The sequence below is a fragment of the Triturus cristatus genome, chromosome 2_2 (assembly GCF_964204655.1).
Source record: "Triturus cristatus chromosome 2_2, aTriCri1.1, whole genome shotgun sequence".
Classification (NCBI taxonomy): Eukaryota; Metazoa; Chordata; class Amphibia; order Caudata; family Salamandridae; genus Triturus; species Triturus cristatus.
In genome coordinates, this window is record NC_140582.1 from 1,052,357,375 (window position 1) to 1,052,377,348 (window position 19,974).

Consider the following 19,974-nt stretch of genomic DNA (forward strand, 5'->3'; position numbering starts at 1 on the left):
CACGAGTTGCCAAGAGCCCCAATCGATCAGTCTCAAGAAGGGGGGTGTTCTTCCATCCAAATGCTGAAATGGCCGCCTGCCAGAGCTTAACCGTGGTCGCCATTGGAGTATACAGTGGACTATATGTCTTTCCCCATATAATGCCCACTGATATGTCCCTGGTGTCATATTATATTTGTCCATCCTATATGCAGGATCAGATATCGGTCAGTGCACCCAATGATTGGTGAGCACCACCTGAGAGGCCCAATAGTAACTTCTTATCGCTGGGAGAGCTATACTCCGTCATACCAGCTTTTTGTCAGTTTTGGCTATGAGATCCAAGGGGAGCCGTTATTCCAGAGCTGGGTCTGGACTTCTGATTCCACGTTTTGGAAATAATTGTCCGGGACACGGTATGACATATTCTGTAGGGCATAAATAAAGTGGGGCAGGGCCATCATCTTATAAAGCGCTGCCCTCCCCAGTAACGTAAGTGGCAAGGTCTTCCAGTGTTTTAAGTCATCTTGTAAGCGATGCAGTGGGGGAGGGCCAAGTTTTGATCGTAAAACGCTACTAGGTCCGAAGTGGAATAAATCCCTAAGTAGTGAATACCGTTAGTGACTACTCTGGCTTCGCAATTTCTGGGCGGAATGAAACCATCCCAAGCTAATATATATATATGAGTAATTTGTTCCAATTAATGGTATATCCAGACTATTTCTGAAAAAGGGCGAATATATGTAACATTCTATAAATAGAGTTACGGGGTTTGGCCAAATAAAGCAATATATCGTCTGCGTACAGGAAGATTCTATCCTCCCAGTTCGGTGTCCAGTTTAGTGCCCTTATAAGGGGGTCACCTCTAATCCAAATCGCCAAGGGCTCCAGGACCAAAGTGAAAAGCAAAGGGGAAAGCGGGCAGCCCTGTCTCGTACCCTTCTGTAAGGTGAAAGTCGCCGAGCGGTCCCCATTAACAGTTACTCTAGCCATAGGCTCCGAGTAAAGAAGTCTCACCCATGCCAGAAACTTCGGTCCGAGGCCGTAACGTTCCAACGTCGCAAACAGGTAGAGCCACTCAATCATGTCAAACGCCATTTTGGCATCTAGAGACATGATGACTGCCTCCTCTCTTGTCATCCCCGCTCTGCCCAGCACTCCATTGAGACGCCACAGATTCAAAGGTGTATTCCTGTCAGGCATGAAACCGGACTGATCCGCATGAATCAATTTATGGAGCAAAGGCAATAGTCTTGTGGCCAGGAGTTTTGCTACTATCTTAACTTCCGGATTTAACAACGAGATCGGCCGGTAGGACTCACAATTCTTCGGGGGGTTTGCCATGTTTATGGATCATCACCACATTTGCCAATCTTTGTGTATCAGGGAGAATCCCCTGGGGCACACTTTCGTCGTACATATCTATGAGGTAGGGTGCAATCATAGACGCATTTGTTTGAATAACTCAGTGGGGAGACCACTCGGACCCATTGCCTTGCCCAATTGTAAGGCTCCAATTCCTTTAACCACTTCTTCATTAGTAAGATCGGCCTCTAGATCGTTTACTTCCGAGTCATCCAGGACCAGAAGATTAAGAGTGGCCAGCAACTCTCGTGCCTCCTTGTAAGTAGACACTGTGGAGGTTTGATATACTGATTTCAGATGTGCAGCAAAGGCTTCGGCTATACTATGTCTATCCTTAAGTCTGTCCCCTTCCTTCGTTACCAATTCAAATACCCATCTGGCAGCTTGCTCCCGTTTGTCCAACCATGCCAGTTATTTACTCGCTTTATCTCCAATTTCATAGACTCTACACTGTGTCGCCCGGTAGTGGGCCCTAGCTGCTTCTTCAGCGATATCTCTATCATCTTTTTGCTTTAGGAGCAATCTATGTTTAGTATAGGCAGCCGTCCGGGTCTCCCACTCGCGTTCCAAGTAAGTTAATATTTCCTCTGTTTCGTGGAACTGTTTACGTTGTTCTTTCTGGTGTCCCGCAATCGCTGCCACTCCCTGCCCCCTAATCACTACCTTATACGCCTCCCATAAAGTGGAGGCTGAGTCTACTGAACCTTCGTTCTCGTTAAAGTACTGGTCCATCGCCTCAATGAGCCTTTACCTTAGCAGGTATCTGCAAATACCAGGGATTAAGTGCCATCTCTCGCCTCTTAGCTGAAGGGATACCGCCATAAGTGGCCGTGACCTGTGAATGGTCAGAAATGCCTCTAGGTAGATGTTCTACCTCTCTGAACATTGCGAGCTGTTTGGCTCTGCCAGTTAAATAGTCAATTCTAGACATGCTCCCATGTACTCCCGAGTGGAAGGTGTATTGAAGAGATGAAGGGTTATACGCTCTCCAGATATCAACCAGCCCCAATGCCTTTACAAACTCACCCAATGTCCTCCCAGCCACCTCTCCCTGCTTCGGTGGTTGTCTGTCTAAGTCACCATTCAGGGCTGCATTTCAGTCCCCCCCAATCAATGATTCTCCCTCAGGAAGGAGAAGCAAGTGTGATCCCAAATACGCCAATGCTGCAGAATGTAATTGAGGCGGTACGTAAAGGGAAGTGATGTTAAATAGCCTGCCCTTCCAGGTGCCCGTTAGGGTTACAAATCCGACCATCATGTGTCACTTTTTGCACCACAAAGGGGAAGGAATTGCAGAGGAGGATCCCCACCCCTCTCAGACCCCTTGTGTATCCTGCATGGGCCACCAATTTATATCCCCACCCGTTCAAGGCACCACACGATGGTACCCTGTATATGCATCTCTTGCAGGAGCACTACATCTTGGGCTTGTCTCTTTACATACTGCAATACAATTCCTCTCTTTATTTTATCTCCTAATCCATTCACATTCCAGGAGAGTATTTTAATACCTCCAGTTTGCCGACTCTTCCCTATTAGTCTGGTCATGGGAGTGATATAGACTACATCGTGGAATCTTTAAAATAATATCGCCCGAACCCCCCGCCCGGTTAATTCCATATACCAATAACAAGATGTCGGTCGGCTGTCTAGCCAGTCGCAAGATAGATCTTACTATGATTAGGTCACACCACTTCCATGCACTGTTTCCTGATAGCATTATAAAACACATTAAACAAAGAAAACCTAATAAACATATACTATACCATAACAATCCCAACGGGACCACCCTAAATCCTCCCCCCTCCCTGCCTCCCTGCAACGTGGACTCCAAACTGCCCACCCCCTAATTTTGCAGAGTGCCTGTGTACCCATACCCTGAAAACCTTACTTAGGGGGAGCGCGGCCTGACCGGCTCCATCATCTTATATAATATGACATCACATCTAATAATTATATACTCATCTGCCGATTCTGCACCAGGAGTCTTTCTCAGGTCCTTTTCTGACAAGATCACCACTAGTCCCAGTAGGGGAGGGTGGGGAGGGGGTAAGTTCTTGATTGTACTCATTAACCTTCTTCAGGCGACACACCTCTCAACCCCTTGTTCCGGGCACCGTTATTCCATTTCAGCCTAAGTGGTACAATTGGTAGCACATCACTGCACTTGGTTGATCATTGTAACCGTCTCATCATCGGCCTCTGGGCCAATCAGGGTCCTCCGTCGACCCGTTGGTTTTCGTCTTGGAGTGAGTCTTGCGGCTGCTGTTGCTTGCTCCCGCCTTGCTCCCGACTAGCAGAACTTTTTTTTTACGACCCACACGTCGCCAGCCATCCAGCCAGTCTTGGGCCTCCTCCGGGTCAACAAAAAAACTATTTTTTCCCTCAGTCTCCACCCGCAGTTTCGCCAGGAAGAGCATGGCGTATTTGACCACCTGTGCCCTAAGAGCTTTTTTGACTTCCAAGAAGGAGCGTCTCTGTTTCTGGACTTTAGCCGTGAAATCGGGAAAAAGGGATATGGTGCTATTTTCATATTTAAGAGGATGTGCATTCAGAGCCGTTTGGAGAATAACGTCTCAATCGCGAAAGTTAAACACCCATGCCAGGATGGGTCGGGGGGAGCCCCTGGTTTGGGTCTGCCTCCCGGTGAGCAATGGGCACACTCAATAGAGAAATAATTTAAGAGGCGCTTGTTGCAGGTGGTTCGAAATTAAATCTTCAACAAACAAGTCTGTGGATGGGCCTTCTGATCGTTGCGGCACTCCCAAGATGCAGACATTGTTCCGTCTTGAGCATCCCTCATAATCATCAAGTTGCAGTGAGAGTAGTTGAGTGCATTTTTGTAAATCCGAGACTTGTTTCTTGAGTTCAGACGTGTCAGCCACTAGGCCTTTGGTGCAGTCTTCCACCTCCAGCACTCTAGAGTCCATTTTACGAAGGTCTGCTCTGAGCAGGGAGATATCAGAAGCAACTGAGTCTAGATGCCCTTCTAGCGAGGTGCGAACTCATATATTCGCCGCCATGATATCTTGCAGCATAGGGGGTTCCTGGGCTTCGAGCCCACCCGGTTGTCTAGGTCAGTGACTACGCCCGAGGTACCACCCTCTTTGTGACTTAAGGCAGGTGTACTTGTCAATCTTCGTCTGTTGTGAGCCGTGACCCCCTTTAATGGTTGCCATTGTCAGGTGGTGTTGACTAATTCAATACCGAAGGTTTCTCCTCGGCTCCCAGCAGTATATGTTGGACCCGGTCCGTCGGCTCTCTCCCTTCACCAAGTTCAGTAAGTTGGCGTTGCAGGATCCGGTGCAGTGGGGCTAGCCCTGGGCGACCGTCTGCCAATGGGCCGCGATTCAATACCCCAACACTATGGAAGGCTGCGGGTGCCCAGAACTGGTAGAGACTCCAAATTAGTACTACTCCAAGAAGTACCTGTAGCACAATTAGCTACTGGAGGTACTCGAAGGGGTGCGGTGGAGCGACTTGAAGGACACCGCCCAGCGCTGCCCCCGGGTCCCTCGTATCGGCTGTGAAGTCATGTGGCATGCAGAGATACTAGTCCTTGATAATGATCAATGCCAGAGTACGCCTATGCCTCACAGTGTAAATTAACTCCTGTCCTGTGCAACAACTCTCCTGCCCACAGCGACTCAATATCAATGTCACCATTTAGTTATGGAGCTCGGGGTAGCCAGGAGCCTCAGAACAGCTGCCTCACCGCCTGTGACCAGTGTTCGAATTTTGCGACCTCCCGGTCCCGGCCATCCAAAGGCTCCGTTTATGTTCCAACCACCACTGGTAACAACCCCCAATGTGTTTTAATGTTCCCCTCAAGACTGGATCCAAACAAGAATACCAGTGCCACTCGTGGAGAAGTCCGCAGTGCCGGACACTGCTTCGCGGTGTGCCGCCTCGGGAATTAAGTTAGTGCCTCACCGCACTCCTCCACAAGTCAATAGAAAGCCGGCATGTACCCTTCAATGTTGTAGCCTTGAGGAACAGTTCCGTTTTCCTCTGATGAGCCGCCTCCTATGCCTGCACGGTTTTACTGGATCTCCGGTGTATCTCAGGCCCGGCTTCGGCAGTAAAACCACACTTCCGGGTTCTCACTCGCTGCCAGTCCCGTCTCGGCCTCACGTGGGATGGCTATCAGCTCACGCAACACCACTGCTTTTCAAGCGGAGGCAGCCGCTAGCTCCACAGCCATCTATCACCAGCCCAGAGCTGCAGCAAAAACTTCAGGGTCCAATCTCCCGATGCTCACTCCCTTTTTCTCGCATTGGGTGATGCATAATGTCGGATACTGTGCAGGATATATGGTGGATTTAGTCCGGTCGAAGCCGGAGCCCCGCTAGTGTGCGGCCATTTCTTCCAGCAGTTGGCGCCGCCCCCCTGGGCCCAAGTCATTCTTGTGGCTTCGGATTGGGCACAAAGAGTCTGGTATCCCGAGCTGCTCAACATGGCCATCGATCCTCCGATCCAACATGCTCTTCGGGAGGATCTTCTGTCGCAGCAGCAGGGGTCAGTCCTCACCCCAAACTTGTCCAGCCTCCACCTCCTTGGGTGGAGATTGATCAGCGGCAGTTGACGTCGTTTGACCTGCCTCCCGAAGACTGCGATGTTATCTTGGCAGCCAGGCGTCCCTTCACTAAGACGGTATACGCCTGCCGATGGAATATATTTGTGGCGTGGTGCACAGCAAAGGCTTTGGATCCCCTTTCTGCCCCTCTTTCTAAGGTTCTCTTGTTCCTCCTTTCCTTGGCCTAGCAGGGCTCTCCTCTGGGCACTCTAAAGGGCTACCCCTCGGCCATGTCAGCCTTCCTTAGGCTTCCTGATCAGCCTTCTCTTTTGATGTCCCCTGTTGTAAATAGATTCCTCAAGGGCATTGCTCATCTTTTTCCTCCTGTTCCCTTCGTAAAGCCCCAGTGGGACTTGAACTTGGTTCTTACCTATCTTATGTGCGCTTCCTTTGAGCCACTACATAACTGTCCGCTCAGGCTTCTCAGTTTAAAAACTGCCTTTCTGGTGGCCATCACCTCTGCACACACAGGGTGAGTGAGCTACAAGCTCTTTCTTCCAAGCCTCCCTTTCTGGCTGTCCATTTGGACAAGGTCGTCCTACGAACTAGACCTTCCTTTCTTCCAAAGGTGGTTACTTCTTTCCACATTGGCCAAACCATCACCTTGCCCACCTTCTTTCCGCATCTTTCAAAAGAGGAAGAGAGGCACCATCGTCTGGATCCAAAACGTGCGCTTTCCTTCTACTTGGATCGCACCAAACAATTCCGGGTGGACGACCAGCTCTTTGTTGGTTACATGGGCACTAAGAAAGGGCGGGCCGTGCACAAACGGACCATCTCCAGATGGGTCGTTCTGTGCATCAAAGCCTGCTATTCTTTAGCAAAGAAGGAGACTCCAGGGGGCTGTGCACCCATTACAGCAGGGCAATGGCAGCTACCACTGCTTTGGGATGAGGAGTCCCCCTAAATGACATCTATCAGGCAGCTACGTGGACATCGTTGCTAGGGGTGGGCGGAATTTGCGGAATCGCGTTACGCGAATCTCCGCGAAACGGTAAAAAATCTCCGCGAACATGCAAAAATTCCGCGAACACGCGGAATTGCTTGTTCGCGATGCTTTTTTCCTGTTCACAGTTACTGTTTGCGTGCTCGGGGAGAAATATCTCGTGAACACGCATTTTGAGAACGCGAACAAGAAAAAATTTCGCGAACTCGCGGAAAGCAGAATTTTGGGCAATTTCGCGTTCTCCGCGGAACGCGAAATTACCGAAAATCCGCAAGCGGGACGGAATTTACCACCCAGGCCTAATCGTTGCACATGTTCACAAAACACTACTGCCTGGACAGCCAAGTCTGGAGAGACCGTTCTGTTCTCCAGGACTTTCTGGTGTGAACCTAGTTCGCAGACCCACCTAAGGGGTTGGTATTGCTGGGAAATCTATTCTAAGGGAAAGAATCTATATCTAACTGTTTCTTTCAGATGAACAAGTTATTTACCTTCGGTAACGATATATCTGTAAATAACATAGGTTAGTTATAGATTCCTTACCGCCCCACCCATCCTCCCTGTTCTGCGAACTGACTTCTAGGGTGAAGGACATCCTTTCAGGGCCTTAGTTTTGTGCAATAGTGGTCAGTGTCTTGCATGGCTCTCCGCTTCTGGGGTGGAAAGTCGTCTACAGAACTGACTCCAGCGTGCGAGGGCGGTGTCTATGTAGCTACAGTGACGTCATCCCGGCAACCACGACGCCGATGACGAACACAGAGTTTACCAACGCCACCTTCCGACGCGCAGGGGTACTGCTCATGAAAAACTTTCTGGATCCAGCTTGATGCCTGGGGGTAATTTTAAGGTAAGGAATCTATGACTAACCTATGTTTCGTACAGATATATTGTTACCGAAGGTAAGTAACTTGTTCTTCTAAGCGCTAGAACTCTTTTTATTTAAAAATCCATAACTCGACTTCTACTTACTGGATTTTTGTAGTTTTGATCTTGATTAATTTATGAAATTATTCTTTATTTTTCTAAACCTGTGGAGTCTTTTTGTGGTGTTCTCCAGTGTGTGTGTGTGTGTGTGTGTGTGTGTGTTGCACAAGTACTTCACCCATTGCCTCTCTAGATAAACCTAACCGCTCTGTGCTAATCTACCAGAGGGTGAGCACAGGTTAGATTTTAGTGTATATCTTGCTTAACCTGACTAGAGTGGTGGTCCCTACTTGAACACTTATTTTATGTAAATACCTTTTCTATAATGACAATGACTCTTTTAACTAGGGTATTGGTTCTTTACTTTGCACGCTGTTCTAGTATGTTTAGCCTTTTTTCACTGCAGGTGCTTCATTTTGATTGTATGAAGTTTGTTGGTCATTTTATTTTTTGACAATCTATAGGAGGAGTCTTCCATCATCTTGAAATTTCCATAGTCCTAAAGATGGTTTAATTGATAAAACAGTTATACATCGTTTCCACTGCTATCGTCCAACATTGATCAGGTCTCCTTTTGAGAGCCCGGGAACAACCAGACCTCCACACTGGCTCAGTTTCTGTTACTGCTTTCTCCTTTTCGCTACTCTCATGTATATAGTCCATTGGTCACATTAACTTTCAAGCACTATTACTTCACTTTAAGTGCATGGAGTGCATGCATGTGATGAGAAGGATGTTGAGTCGTGTGCTCCTGTCTGCAGAATGGCGAGTTCTTCAGTGATTACTGGAGAGGTCTTTGGAAGGTGGGTTAAGAATTATATCTAACGCTCTTGAAAGTGTGTTACTGTTTAGGGGGGGCAACCACAATCTTTGTCAAGGTGAAACACAAGCAACCGCCAAATTAACCTGTGCTTAACCCTCTAGTAGCTTGGCACAAAGCAGTCAGACTTAACTTAGAGGCAATGTGTAAAGTGTGTATGCAGCAGTTCAAACAGTTATGAAGTGAAAGCACAACACAAGAAAATTCCTACACCAATTTAGAAAAATAGATTAAAATGTAATACATTATTTGAGACCAAAACAACAAAACTCTAGTCAGTAGAAAAGCAGATATGCAATTTCAAAGTTTCAAGTAAAAATAGAGCCTGGAGGCACAAAGCGCCAACTGTGGTTAGCTTATGACGCTGGATTGGGACTAAGTCGCAGGTTGAGGCTGACCACGATGGACGGCTACAGAGACCAAGTTAGGCCCGCTGAACAAAAGTACCTTATATCGTGGTTTGCAGATCATTGCAATAATCTATGTTAAGGAGGAGTCTTGCAGCGGTGGTTCCGAGGAGGTGCAGGGCTGCGATCTGTATTTCTGCATTGTCGCATTGTCCTGCTGGACCTAAAAAAAAGCCCCTATTAACTGTTGCTTGAATATGGACATATTGCACGAATAAACATACATCGTTCCCTGTGGGAACAAACGTAAAACTAATGTAACGTCATTTGAGCGTAGAGAAGTGGCCTTGGTGTGATATGTTGATCACGGTACAAAAATAAATAAACACATACTATATATATCCATAGTTGGACATTATGTGTTGTAATGCCTCTGTTGTATAGTGCCAGTGTTTTGGTTTTTTTTTACCTCTGCACACGCAATTGTTAAATCAAAGTTAAAAATGCTGTTTTCTTTTGTATCGTACAGGTCCAGGGGTTGTGGAAACTTTTTTGCACATTGGAACTTCCGCTTATAACTATTTTGGCAGGTAGGATTATCAGTAATATAAGTTCACCTACATCATTTTATGTAAGAAATACTAAACACAATTTACTTCCTTGCATTGCTTCAAATAATAGGTATTTTGGGTTGTTGTTAAGGAATGCTTATGATGTTTGAAGAGTAATCCTGTTCTGCATAGTGCATGTGCTTGGCTGACAAGTCAGTGGCGTGACCGTACAATCTAAGTACATAACGCCTGGCAATATCAAGCTGCAGCCAATGGTTTGGTCAGACCACAGCCTTGTTGCCCTTGAGAGTTAGTGCACGGCAAATTAATCACGAAAATAGATTTAAAGGTATTCCTGAAATCAAAAGACAGAAGGGAAGTATCACATTCAAATCTACTTTCACTGGTGTCTCAGTTCACTGTGCTTAACTTAGATCATAACCTTTAGTCACAGCCGAGTATCATACACCCAGTTGGGTCCCAGAATAACCAAAGCTATGTAAACAAAAAACCAGTCACTTGGAGGCAAAGTGGAAAGAGAAGCTTTGGTGGTAAGCTTGTAGATGCTAATCTACAAGCTTATCACCTAGCCATACAAAAGCAAAACATGAATATTGGTATGATAGTACTGACTCAATATTTAACCAATTTAAGTTTTCATTTCGAGGAATCTCATGCCTTCTGTCTGCCTGACACTCTGTGACAGCACCTGCTTCACAGGAACTGTGTGATAATATTGTCAATCACTCCAATACAAAGGTTTACATAGAAAGCCAAACATGCCAGTTATTGATAAGCTGTAAGTTTTTCCAACTGTATTCTCCCATTCGGTGCTTCCACTGGTGCAGTTTTCAATTTTATAAAAGTACTCCTCCAGAAGTGCATAAACATTGGTATCTCAGTTAAATTTAACCTTGATTATTGTCAGCTGCTTTATGGGAGGTAGTCTGTGTGTTATCATGGTTAAGGGGCTGAGCCAGAGTTATAAGTATTTCATTGAATTGCATCATAGAGAAAGCTGATAAATTCCAGCTGGCTGTGGTTTTATCTTGGATTGGTCTTCAGCATTTAACATTGTGGACCATGATATCCTATAAGACAGCCTGAAACTACATCTAGTAGCAAAATAGTTCCAGTTGTTTCTAGGCAAGTGTCTTACCGCAGTTAAGGTGAGATGAGAATGATGAGATGAGAGTTCCTCATTAACTACCAGAGTGGTTCATACGATACGTAGAGAGTAGTGGATCTGATGATGACCCCAAACAAATTCCGGGACCTTCACTCCATGTCTCTTAAAGATCAGCAAATGGAAGAATTTAAATCTACTCCAGCTTTATGAGTAAGAGACAGGAGATAATGGTTTGGGGACCACTCAAGATGTAAAGCATTCAGAACCTTTCCATATTATACCATCTCACTAGGACAATCACTAAAATCTTTTTTGAAAATTGAAACTCTGAAGAGCTGATGGATCCATTACTAAGTATGATGTCTCAGGTTAACTTAATGGCATGATTTACACCAATCTCACTCTTAAAAGATTATTACATCATATTCTGCAGACACTGAAATGTGCTGTAATTAGTTTCCACAGAAGGCTACTGAGCAAATTAGAGGTAGCACAAATATGGGAGTTTGATTGGCAAAGGCACTTAAAAACAGTCATGAGGGAAAGATGTTGTATTTGTTATTGGTAGAGCATAGAATTAGACTCAAATTCATGTATCTGATATGCCACTACTATCTAGACAAAGTTCCAATATATTTAATAGGCCTAAATCCACTAATTAACAAATTATTACTGTCTACTGCCTCTGGGCTGCTTAGACCAGCCCCCTCATCGACTTGTTAAAATGGGTGGAAGATTAATATTTTCCAAAGAAATAAATGAATGGACAGCTATCTCTGAAGCTCTCTGACTAGACCCTTCTGCCAACAGGTTCAAAACAACTGTTGAGCGCCTAGAGAAGCGATGATATAAGTGGATAGATATTCATTCATATTATTAGGGAAGGCAATTTGGCACTTACTGGCTGTACCTTGTAGGGTACTACACTTTTCAGTTATGGCTGGGGCATCTACTCGGCATCTGTAGGAGATCCAACAGTCTAGTCATCAGTTTCAGCAGCTTGGGCAATCTGGGTGATTGTGCCAGGAACTCGCGCCATTTGATTTGTGGTTCACGGATGAGTTGGCTGCAGCTGGCACATATAATGCTAACATTTATTTCCACCCACATTCCATAAACATATCAACCCTAGCGTGCTCCACATGGATTGCTAACTTCAGCTGGCCTAGCCGGGGATCTCCCTGCCCAGGGAACATGACCAAAAAGATACTGTTGACCCTGAAGGCGGTCATTATCAAGACAGATGTCTTGGCACAGGTCAGGTTAGTGCTCTAGGTGGTGGTAGCACCCTCTTGTTTCCTTCCTTCCCTGTGTTAGATAAGGTGTTTGAGAGCCTCTTGTAGCAGTACACAAGCGTCAAGGTGACTATTAAGGCTGTCCCCAGGGCAGAGGACTTAGTCGAAGATGGCCACATCTCCAGAAAGACAGCAGGCACCACTTGCTGATCTCTAGGTAGTTTTGTAGAAGAGAGTTGACAGCAAGGTCATGAACCTTGAATTTGGGATGATCCATGAATGTTGAAGTGTGACTCTTAAGATGGTCCTTCCAGGCAAAAGGTGCACCCACGACTGGTTGGAATGATAGAAAAGCAGCAGTCACCATATGGGATGCACAAGTATAGGTGGTGACCCCAAATTTGGGTCTTCATTTGGCTGGAGGCTGAACCTAGTCTTGGTTGAAATATCAGATAGGTAGTTGTCTCCGTTAGGGTGCTCACTCTGTTCCCTGGGTCCAGAGAAGGGGCATGAGAGCTTAGCTTTGGAAGCTGTGATGGAAGAATTTGGAAGATAATAATAAATTACCTTCAGAATGTGGGTTCTACAACTATAAAGCCTGTGACGGCTGGAGTATAACTGTCGGAAAATGGAGTCATTTTTAATAAATGAAATAGCACTAGAACTACAAAAATCCAACCAGTAGAACCAGACATAGTTTTAGGTAAGTATAGAACCTAAAAGGACAAAGCACCACTTGTAGTCATCTGGTAGTGCTACACCAGAGGAAAGTCAAAAGGTTGGGCTGACCTCAATAGAGCTTAGGCTATATACACGGACCAACTTAGTCCTGCTGACAAAGCTACCTCCTCAAACTCCGAGGCAAAGAGTGCAGTTTACAGTGGATGAGGCCGCAGGGAGAGTGTTGCAGAAAGTCGTCTCTGAAGAGAACAGCAGTACTAGTGCCATGAACGGTCATTGCTGTAGCTTGATGATCCAGTCAGGTGTCGCAGACTGTTGCCAGAGCTTCCCCTTGCCGGTCACTGTGGGCTGTCGTTGCTGTAGCGCAAGGTACAGATCTTATGTTTCCGGTCATCTCTGGCAATCCTGCGCAGCGTCAGGTTCACCGGAGCTTCGCATTGGTGGTCGTCCCAGGCAACAGAGTCCCAGTCATGAAAAGCCCAAAACTTCAGGATTTAACCCTTCTTTACAGAGGAGTGCACCCTGATACAAGCTAAGGGTCCAGGACCTAGGGAGGCACTTCTTGGGGATCAGAGACTCACTCTAGCAGAGGCCAGCAAGGCAGAGGCAGGTCTAGTGTCAGGTCTTATGAGCTGGGCAGATGCAGGACAGGTCTCCAAAACTTGTTTGCCCCTGTAGCTCATACAGGAGGCCAGCCAGCTAACCTTTGGAGTCACTCTGGTGGACCTGGGTTCAAGGAACAAGGCCAGTCCTCGGGCAGCAGGGCAGTACCACCAGCCGCAGGGCATTCCTTTTTCCACAGGTCCAAAAGTGATTTGATGATGGGTTCAAGAGGCCTAATATTTATACATGATTCCAGCCTTTGAAGATGGGCAACTCTCTTTTCTACCCCCACCTCTGGTTCTAGAAAGTTCCATCCATTCGCTGCCAAGACTACAAGTAGTCTAGGATAACAAAAGACTGGTGTCAGGTTCTTTTGTGTGTCTGCTGGAGGTAGCCCTTTGAAATGCAAGTGGGGCAGGGAAGGACTCCGCCCAAACCATCCTGGCAGGATGGCCCATCCTGCCAACATAATCCCCCTTTGTCTCACGGACTGGGAGGACTACACAGAGGCCAACAGCTAAGCGAATCCAGTAATTTGACCCAGGATACTGGCAGAAGGCACACAAGAAAATGCAAACTTTCAAAAAGTGGCATATTCATAATTTTGATTTAAAATCCAACTTTACCGTTAAGGAGGGTTTTAAATTACAATTCATTTGAGTATAAACATAATTTTCCTATCTGCTCCCAAACTTAAGTTATCACTTATAAAATATAATAAAGTAACCCAATGTCATCCTGGGACTTGCAATAATGAAAACGGCTTTAAATGTTTTTCACTACCATGACATCTAAAACTTAAACCCACATGTCCTCATTTTTAAATACAATGCACTCTGCCGTATGAGCATTTATGGCCTACCTTAGGAGAGACTGGTATGTATTAAAAAGAAAGATTTAGGCCTTGCAAAACGGTTTATTTTGCAGGTCGAAATGACATTTTGTGTGGCACAATGAGTGCTGCAGGCCCACTTGTAGCATTTAATTTACAGGCTTTGGCTACGTGTACCATTTAACAGGGGCTTATAGGCAAATTAAATATGCCAATAAGGTGTGGGCCATTTGTACCATATTTTAGGGAGAGAGCACAAGCACTTTAGCACTGGTTAGCAGACAAAAGGTTTGGGGGACTACCACCTAAGGGTGTCAGGTCTAACATCAATGTTTTAATGTTTCTAGGTTGAAAGTTCATTATTATGACGTCATCCAAGATATTTTTTAATAGCAAAAAAAGTTTTAGATAGTGTTGCTCCTCAAGCTTTTTTTAATGCATGTTTTTAATGCGATTACCAGGTAACCTATACACTGCATTTTTTTTTGCCACAAAATGCAAGCATATTGGCGCTCGGTTTTCTGCAAAATGTCTAAACTAAATTGGGATTGTCATTATTCCCACCTCTGAACTTATCATTTTGGTCTTCTCTGAAACTATACCTCCCGTATATACTGTCATTGTTACATGGTTTTGGCCGCCTAGTTCTGTATAGCTAGATCCTGACTAAACCCACTTGTGGGCAGATGCAGGTGGAAACTATGGCAAGTTAGTTGTGACCTTCTTCTGACCTGATGTGGATGAGTCTTTCGGAAAGGTAGCTGCAACCCTCATCTGTGCTAATGCATATATAAATTAGTGGTCCTGGCAGCTGCAGCTTTCATAGGGCAATGGACTCTCCCTCAGCGACATTGCAGCTTTGCTTGTCAATGGCAGAGGCAGCACCAAATTGGGTGTTGTTCTTGGTGGGAAATGGATAGAGTCTCCTGTGGACCCACTTTCAGCACGGGATGCCCCTGGCTTACTCTTTTATGCACATTTACTTGACAGTGAATGTCACCCCTCAATGAACTAAATGAGAATGCTCAGGAAGAACTAATCGACAGCACCTTGCAAACAAAGTCTTCATGAAATTTTTAAAGGTAGCTGTGTCTCCATCCTTCTCCCTTCAGTTTCTGATTCTGCATCTTCCAGTCACAGCAATGGAGGCAATACATTTCCACAGTCTGAGGAAGCTTTCCTTATACTTCATCTGGTTGCATGTCAAACCATGGGCCTCCAAAATGGATCCCGCTGGGTTCAGTACTCAGACCCATACACACCCAGAGTTCCACTACAACACATGTATTACATTATGTCAGCACAAGGTTCTTCATTTCACATAGCAGCAGAACTTTCCACAAAAGGCCCAGTTCCCCCTGTTGCGCTGTCGGTATCCACAAACAGCTTCCAGCCTTGTCTGCCTTTTTGGCATCTTTGGCCCTTTTCCTCCATTTTCACTCTTTCTTTGCCTCCCCTATCCTCTCTTTGGCCTCTTCCTCCATTTTTCTTCTCATTGTCTTGCTTTTTCCAGACTATTTCTGGCCTTATTTCCTCTGCTTTCACCCTCATTCACTGCTTTTTCCAGCCTCTCTCTGGACTTATCTCCACTGTTTTCACTCACATTCAGTTTCTCTTCTAGCTTCTCTCTGGCCTTATTTGCTCAATTTTCACTCTCATTCATTGCCTCTTCTAAGCCTCCTTTTGACCTTTCTCCTCCTTGTCTCTCTGCCTTCTTTTTTCCTTTTTTTCCTCTGTAGTGGCCTGTTTCTGCCACCTTTTTTCCTGCTGTTTCCCTCACCTGCTCCCACTCCCGCCTGCTTTCCCGCCTCCTACTAGCCCTGCCCTCTGCAATCCAGCACCCCTCTCACCTCCCAGGACCTACTAAATGGAGGCTGCAGCATGACACCATTGAGCAGGTCCTCAGGCTTAGCTCCACCCGTCGTGCTGTCGGACTCCTCTAACATCTTTCAGCCTTGTTCGCCTTTTACCTTTTTCTTCTATTTTTTTCTCTCTTTCTTTCCCTCCCCATCCTCTCTTTGGCCTCTTCCCCCATTTTCCTTCTCATTCATAGCCTTTTCTGCCTCTCTCTCTGGCCTGATTTCCTCCATTTTCACTTTTGTTGATTGCCTCTTCAAGCCTCTCCCTTGCCTTATTTCCTCCATTTTCACTTTCATTCATTGCCTCTTCTAAGCCTCTTTTTTGCCTTTCCACTCCTTATCTGTCTGCCTCCTTTTTGCCTTTTTCCTCTGTTGTTGACTTGGAGTTCACTCGCTTCTGGCGCCTTTTTTCCCGCTTTTTCCTAGAAGACTGGAAACATGCTGAGGTCAAACCTGTACACAAAAAGCCATCACCCGGCTTCAGTAAACTAAACAACTACGGACCTATCTCCCTGCTCCCCATCCCGGCCAAGGTCCTGGAGAAAGTCATCAACGAAATCTGGTGCAGAAGCACATCCTCGACAACTCTCAGTCTGGATTTTTGCAACAGAGACCACTCTGCTAGCCGCAACCAATGAATTCTGAATCCTCCTCAACTGAGGAGAGATGGCAGCACTCATTTTCCTCGACATCTCAGCGGCCTTCGACAGCATATCACACCACATGCTGATCACCAGACTACACCACATCGGAATACAAGGAGACCCACTCCACTGAATCACCTCCTTCTTCACCGAAAGAACTCAAAAGGTCCGCCCGCATCTGTTTATCTCTAAACCCAAAGACATTATCTGGAGCGTCCCCCAAGGATCATCCCTCAGCCCTACCTTCTTCAATATCTACATGACCCCCCCAGGCCGACATTGTCAGATCCCATGTCTAAACATCATATCCCATGCAGATGACACCCAACTCATCCTCTACCTCTCCAAAGACCCCCACCACCACCAGAACCAACTTCCTCAGGTGCATGATGAGCGTTGTGATGTGGATGATAAACAACTGTCTGAAACTGAACTCTAACAGAACGAAAGTACTCCTCTTCTACAACAAAACCACAGCCTGGAATGATTCTTTGTGGCCCACAGATCTAGGCCCTCCCCCACTCCCATGGAACAAGCCAGAAACCCCAGCATCATCTTAGAAAGTAAACCGACCATGAAATTACCGCCTCTTCTCTGCCTTCTTATTTATCAAACGCATCCTATGAAGATTTTTGTACTGTCACTCAGGCCCTCATCACAAGCCGACTGATCTATGGCAATGCTTTCTACGCAACGATCTCCACCAACCTCCTACACAGATTTCAGACGATAAAGAACATCACCGCCAGACTCAGCCTTGGTCTCCCTGTCAATGACCCATCACCCGCCAAATCAAAAGACTTCACTGGCTCCCCATACAGAAAAGATGCCAATTCAAGCTACTGATCCACACAGATAAGGCTCAACACAACCAGGGACCCACCTACATCACCCATCGCCATACCTTCCACCACCCATTAAGATAGCTATGCTCTGCATCCCTCTCCCTCACCTATACCCTCCTCATCCACTGCAGCAGAAGTAGAAGACAATTTTTCTCCTACTTGGCAGTCAACACCTGGTGCAACCTTCCACTGCAACTACGGACCACCTCCTCTCTACTGGAATTCCGAAAGGCACTGAAGACCTGGCTATTCGACTGAGCCCTCCAGCCCCAGCACCTTGATACCACACTGGGTGATTAGCCATGCTTTAGAAATCCACTCCATGATTAGTTGATTGATTGGGAGGCCTCATTCTCACTGACAGAGATTAAAAGGTTTCTTCACAGTGAGGATTTGTAAAGCATGAATTGCTGCCACTGCTTCTTTATGTGCTCATCCCAGGACAAGGACAGTAGTCTTCTGTCCACTATGAGGGTATGCTTGGTTCGCGCCCCTAGGTCAAAGGGGAGGTCTTGGAACTCACACTGTCAGAGACAGGCCTAGGCCACTGAGCACGCGCTATATTATCATTTTGCCAGGGCCAAAATAAAAGTCAGGATACCAGATTCACATGCAGTCGGGTACTCGGAGCAGGAGCACAGGATAGTTCACATAGTTAAAATGAAGTTACGTTAATGAGATAAAACCAAAAACCCTTTGAAATTGGCCTTACCATTGCCTTTATTGATAACATCACTATGGATACAGATTAATTTCTTTCTTTGCACATGTGTTGTCATATAATGCTGTTAATTACCTTTTGTGGAGAAGCTATGACTCACAAGAGTGGAGCCTCGAATGGGTCAAGAGATACCTCCCTCACCAATGGTAAGAAATAGCATAATACACTTTGCATATCTGCATATGATTTATGGCATTTTTAATGGGTATTTGTTTCAACAAATGTAATTAACAAAACCAGGAATCAAGAGGTTAATACAACCACACACACCCACACACCCTCCTCCTTCTCCCCTCCCCTTGCTCACCAGAGATTAACACATACTAAAATGCCTTTGCCTTTTTGTCTTATATCATGACATTCATTAAAATGTTTACGTCATTATATACAGTAATGTTTCTTGAGAATGGATGGGGCTCATACACTCAGTGACAGATGTGCCTCCATTGTGTATGGCATGCTGCTGCTCCTCAGGATCATGGAGTCATGGATTGAAAACAGAAGTCAGGCCCAGCAATGTATAAAGTGCATGTCTTCATCACAGACAGTCTGCACATCGTGCTGTATATTGTGTTTACAGAGACTTGCTTCCTTGGCCCACAAAGGGAATGGGAGTAATCTATGGCTCCTAGAACACTAGGGAACCCTGTAATTGTATGAAATATACCACTTGCAGCTGTCAGTCTTGTCGGCCTTTGGGAAAAATTATGTGCAAGTCTACTAAATTCAGCAAGATCTTCATGACTGTGCCAGTATCTTTGAAAACGCAGACTGTGCTCACCTGTGCTTTATAACCACACCAACCAAATAAGAACCAGTTGCAAAAAATGCAGCACTATAGATAATATGATGAAACCGGCTTTGGCACGGCGTAATCCCGTGTTTGGTGCTGGTGCTTCTACAGTAGCAAACAAGATGTGGTGTATTGTCGTGTAGTTCCTAGGAGTCCCCCAGGACCTGCGCGTTTTGGATGACCTAAACTGAGGGCTTGGTGTTCCAACCGCTTCCGGACAGCCCCACAGGATATATCAGCCGTTAGACCAGCTAGTTCTACAGTGCCACTACCACCCCCTGTATCCTACAGTGGTGTACGTAGTCTCTGGCAACCACTGAACATGACGTCCCTGATTCCTAAGGGATCATGGAAAACAGTTCAGTACATTTCGCTCAGAAACTCATGCTTGCTTTCTCTCAGAAAACACACAGGATGGCGATTAAGAATGGTTCAATAAGTATTTATTGGTCCAGCGACATCCTGGTGTAAAACATATGTGCTGCGACAATCAGGAGAAAAAAGCATACAAAAGAGATTGCTAGTACCAATATAGTGAATACAGATATAGATACATTTCTAACATAGTGTTAGTAAGATGAACAGAAACAGTTCAGATAAAAACAGTAGCACTTGCATATTCCTAAAATGCGCGCCCTAAGTAATTTTGCTAAAATGTATCTAGCCTAACCTGGATGTGTAGGTGTATATGCGTATAGATATTTGTATCTGTAGCCAAGAAATCCCTCGGGAAGAAATAACCCCCTCACCTGATGTTTGGGAATGAAGGATCCCGTCTCTGTGTTCAGGATGACAACCCGTAAGGGATGTCAGACCGCTGCTTTTCGGGGATTCAGCATGCAGGACCTCAGTCTCAGCTTGGAAGGAATTTTCCTTTAATTTGTAGGGGGAGTGAGGGTCTTTTATATTAAAGTGGTCACTCCAGGGTTTTTCTAGAATCAATATAGTTTTAAAACAATCATGAATGTTTTGAAAACAATCATAAATGTTTTGAAAACAATCACCAATGCTTTTCTAAACAAGTGCGATCATGCACAGCTGGCTGTTGGCCAAGGATGAAAAAAAGTGGTGACCCTTATACAGAATAATTCTGCCACGCCTGGGGACATGTTTATGTACGTCAG

At 45.7% G+C, this 19,974-nt stretch overlaps 1 protein-coding gene across 1 annotated transcript in view; it reads left to right on the top strand.

Annotated features, from left to right (window-relative positions):
- The window catches only part of POLN (DNA polymerase nu), a 2,789,368-nt gene that overhangs the window by 1,598,117 nt on the left and 1,171,277 nt on the right, over positions 1–19,974 (top strand). The window contains exon 12 of the mRNA XM_085643153.1: positions 9,487–9,547. Within this exon, the coding sequence (XP_085499279.1) occupies positions 9,487–9,547 (61 nt within the window). The remainder of the gene's footprint in view (positions 1–9,486; positions 9,548–19,974) is intronic.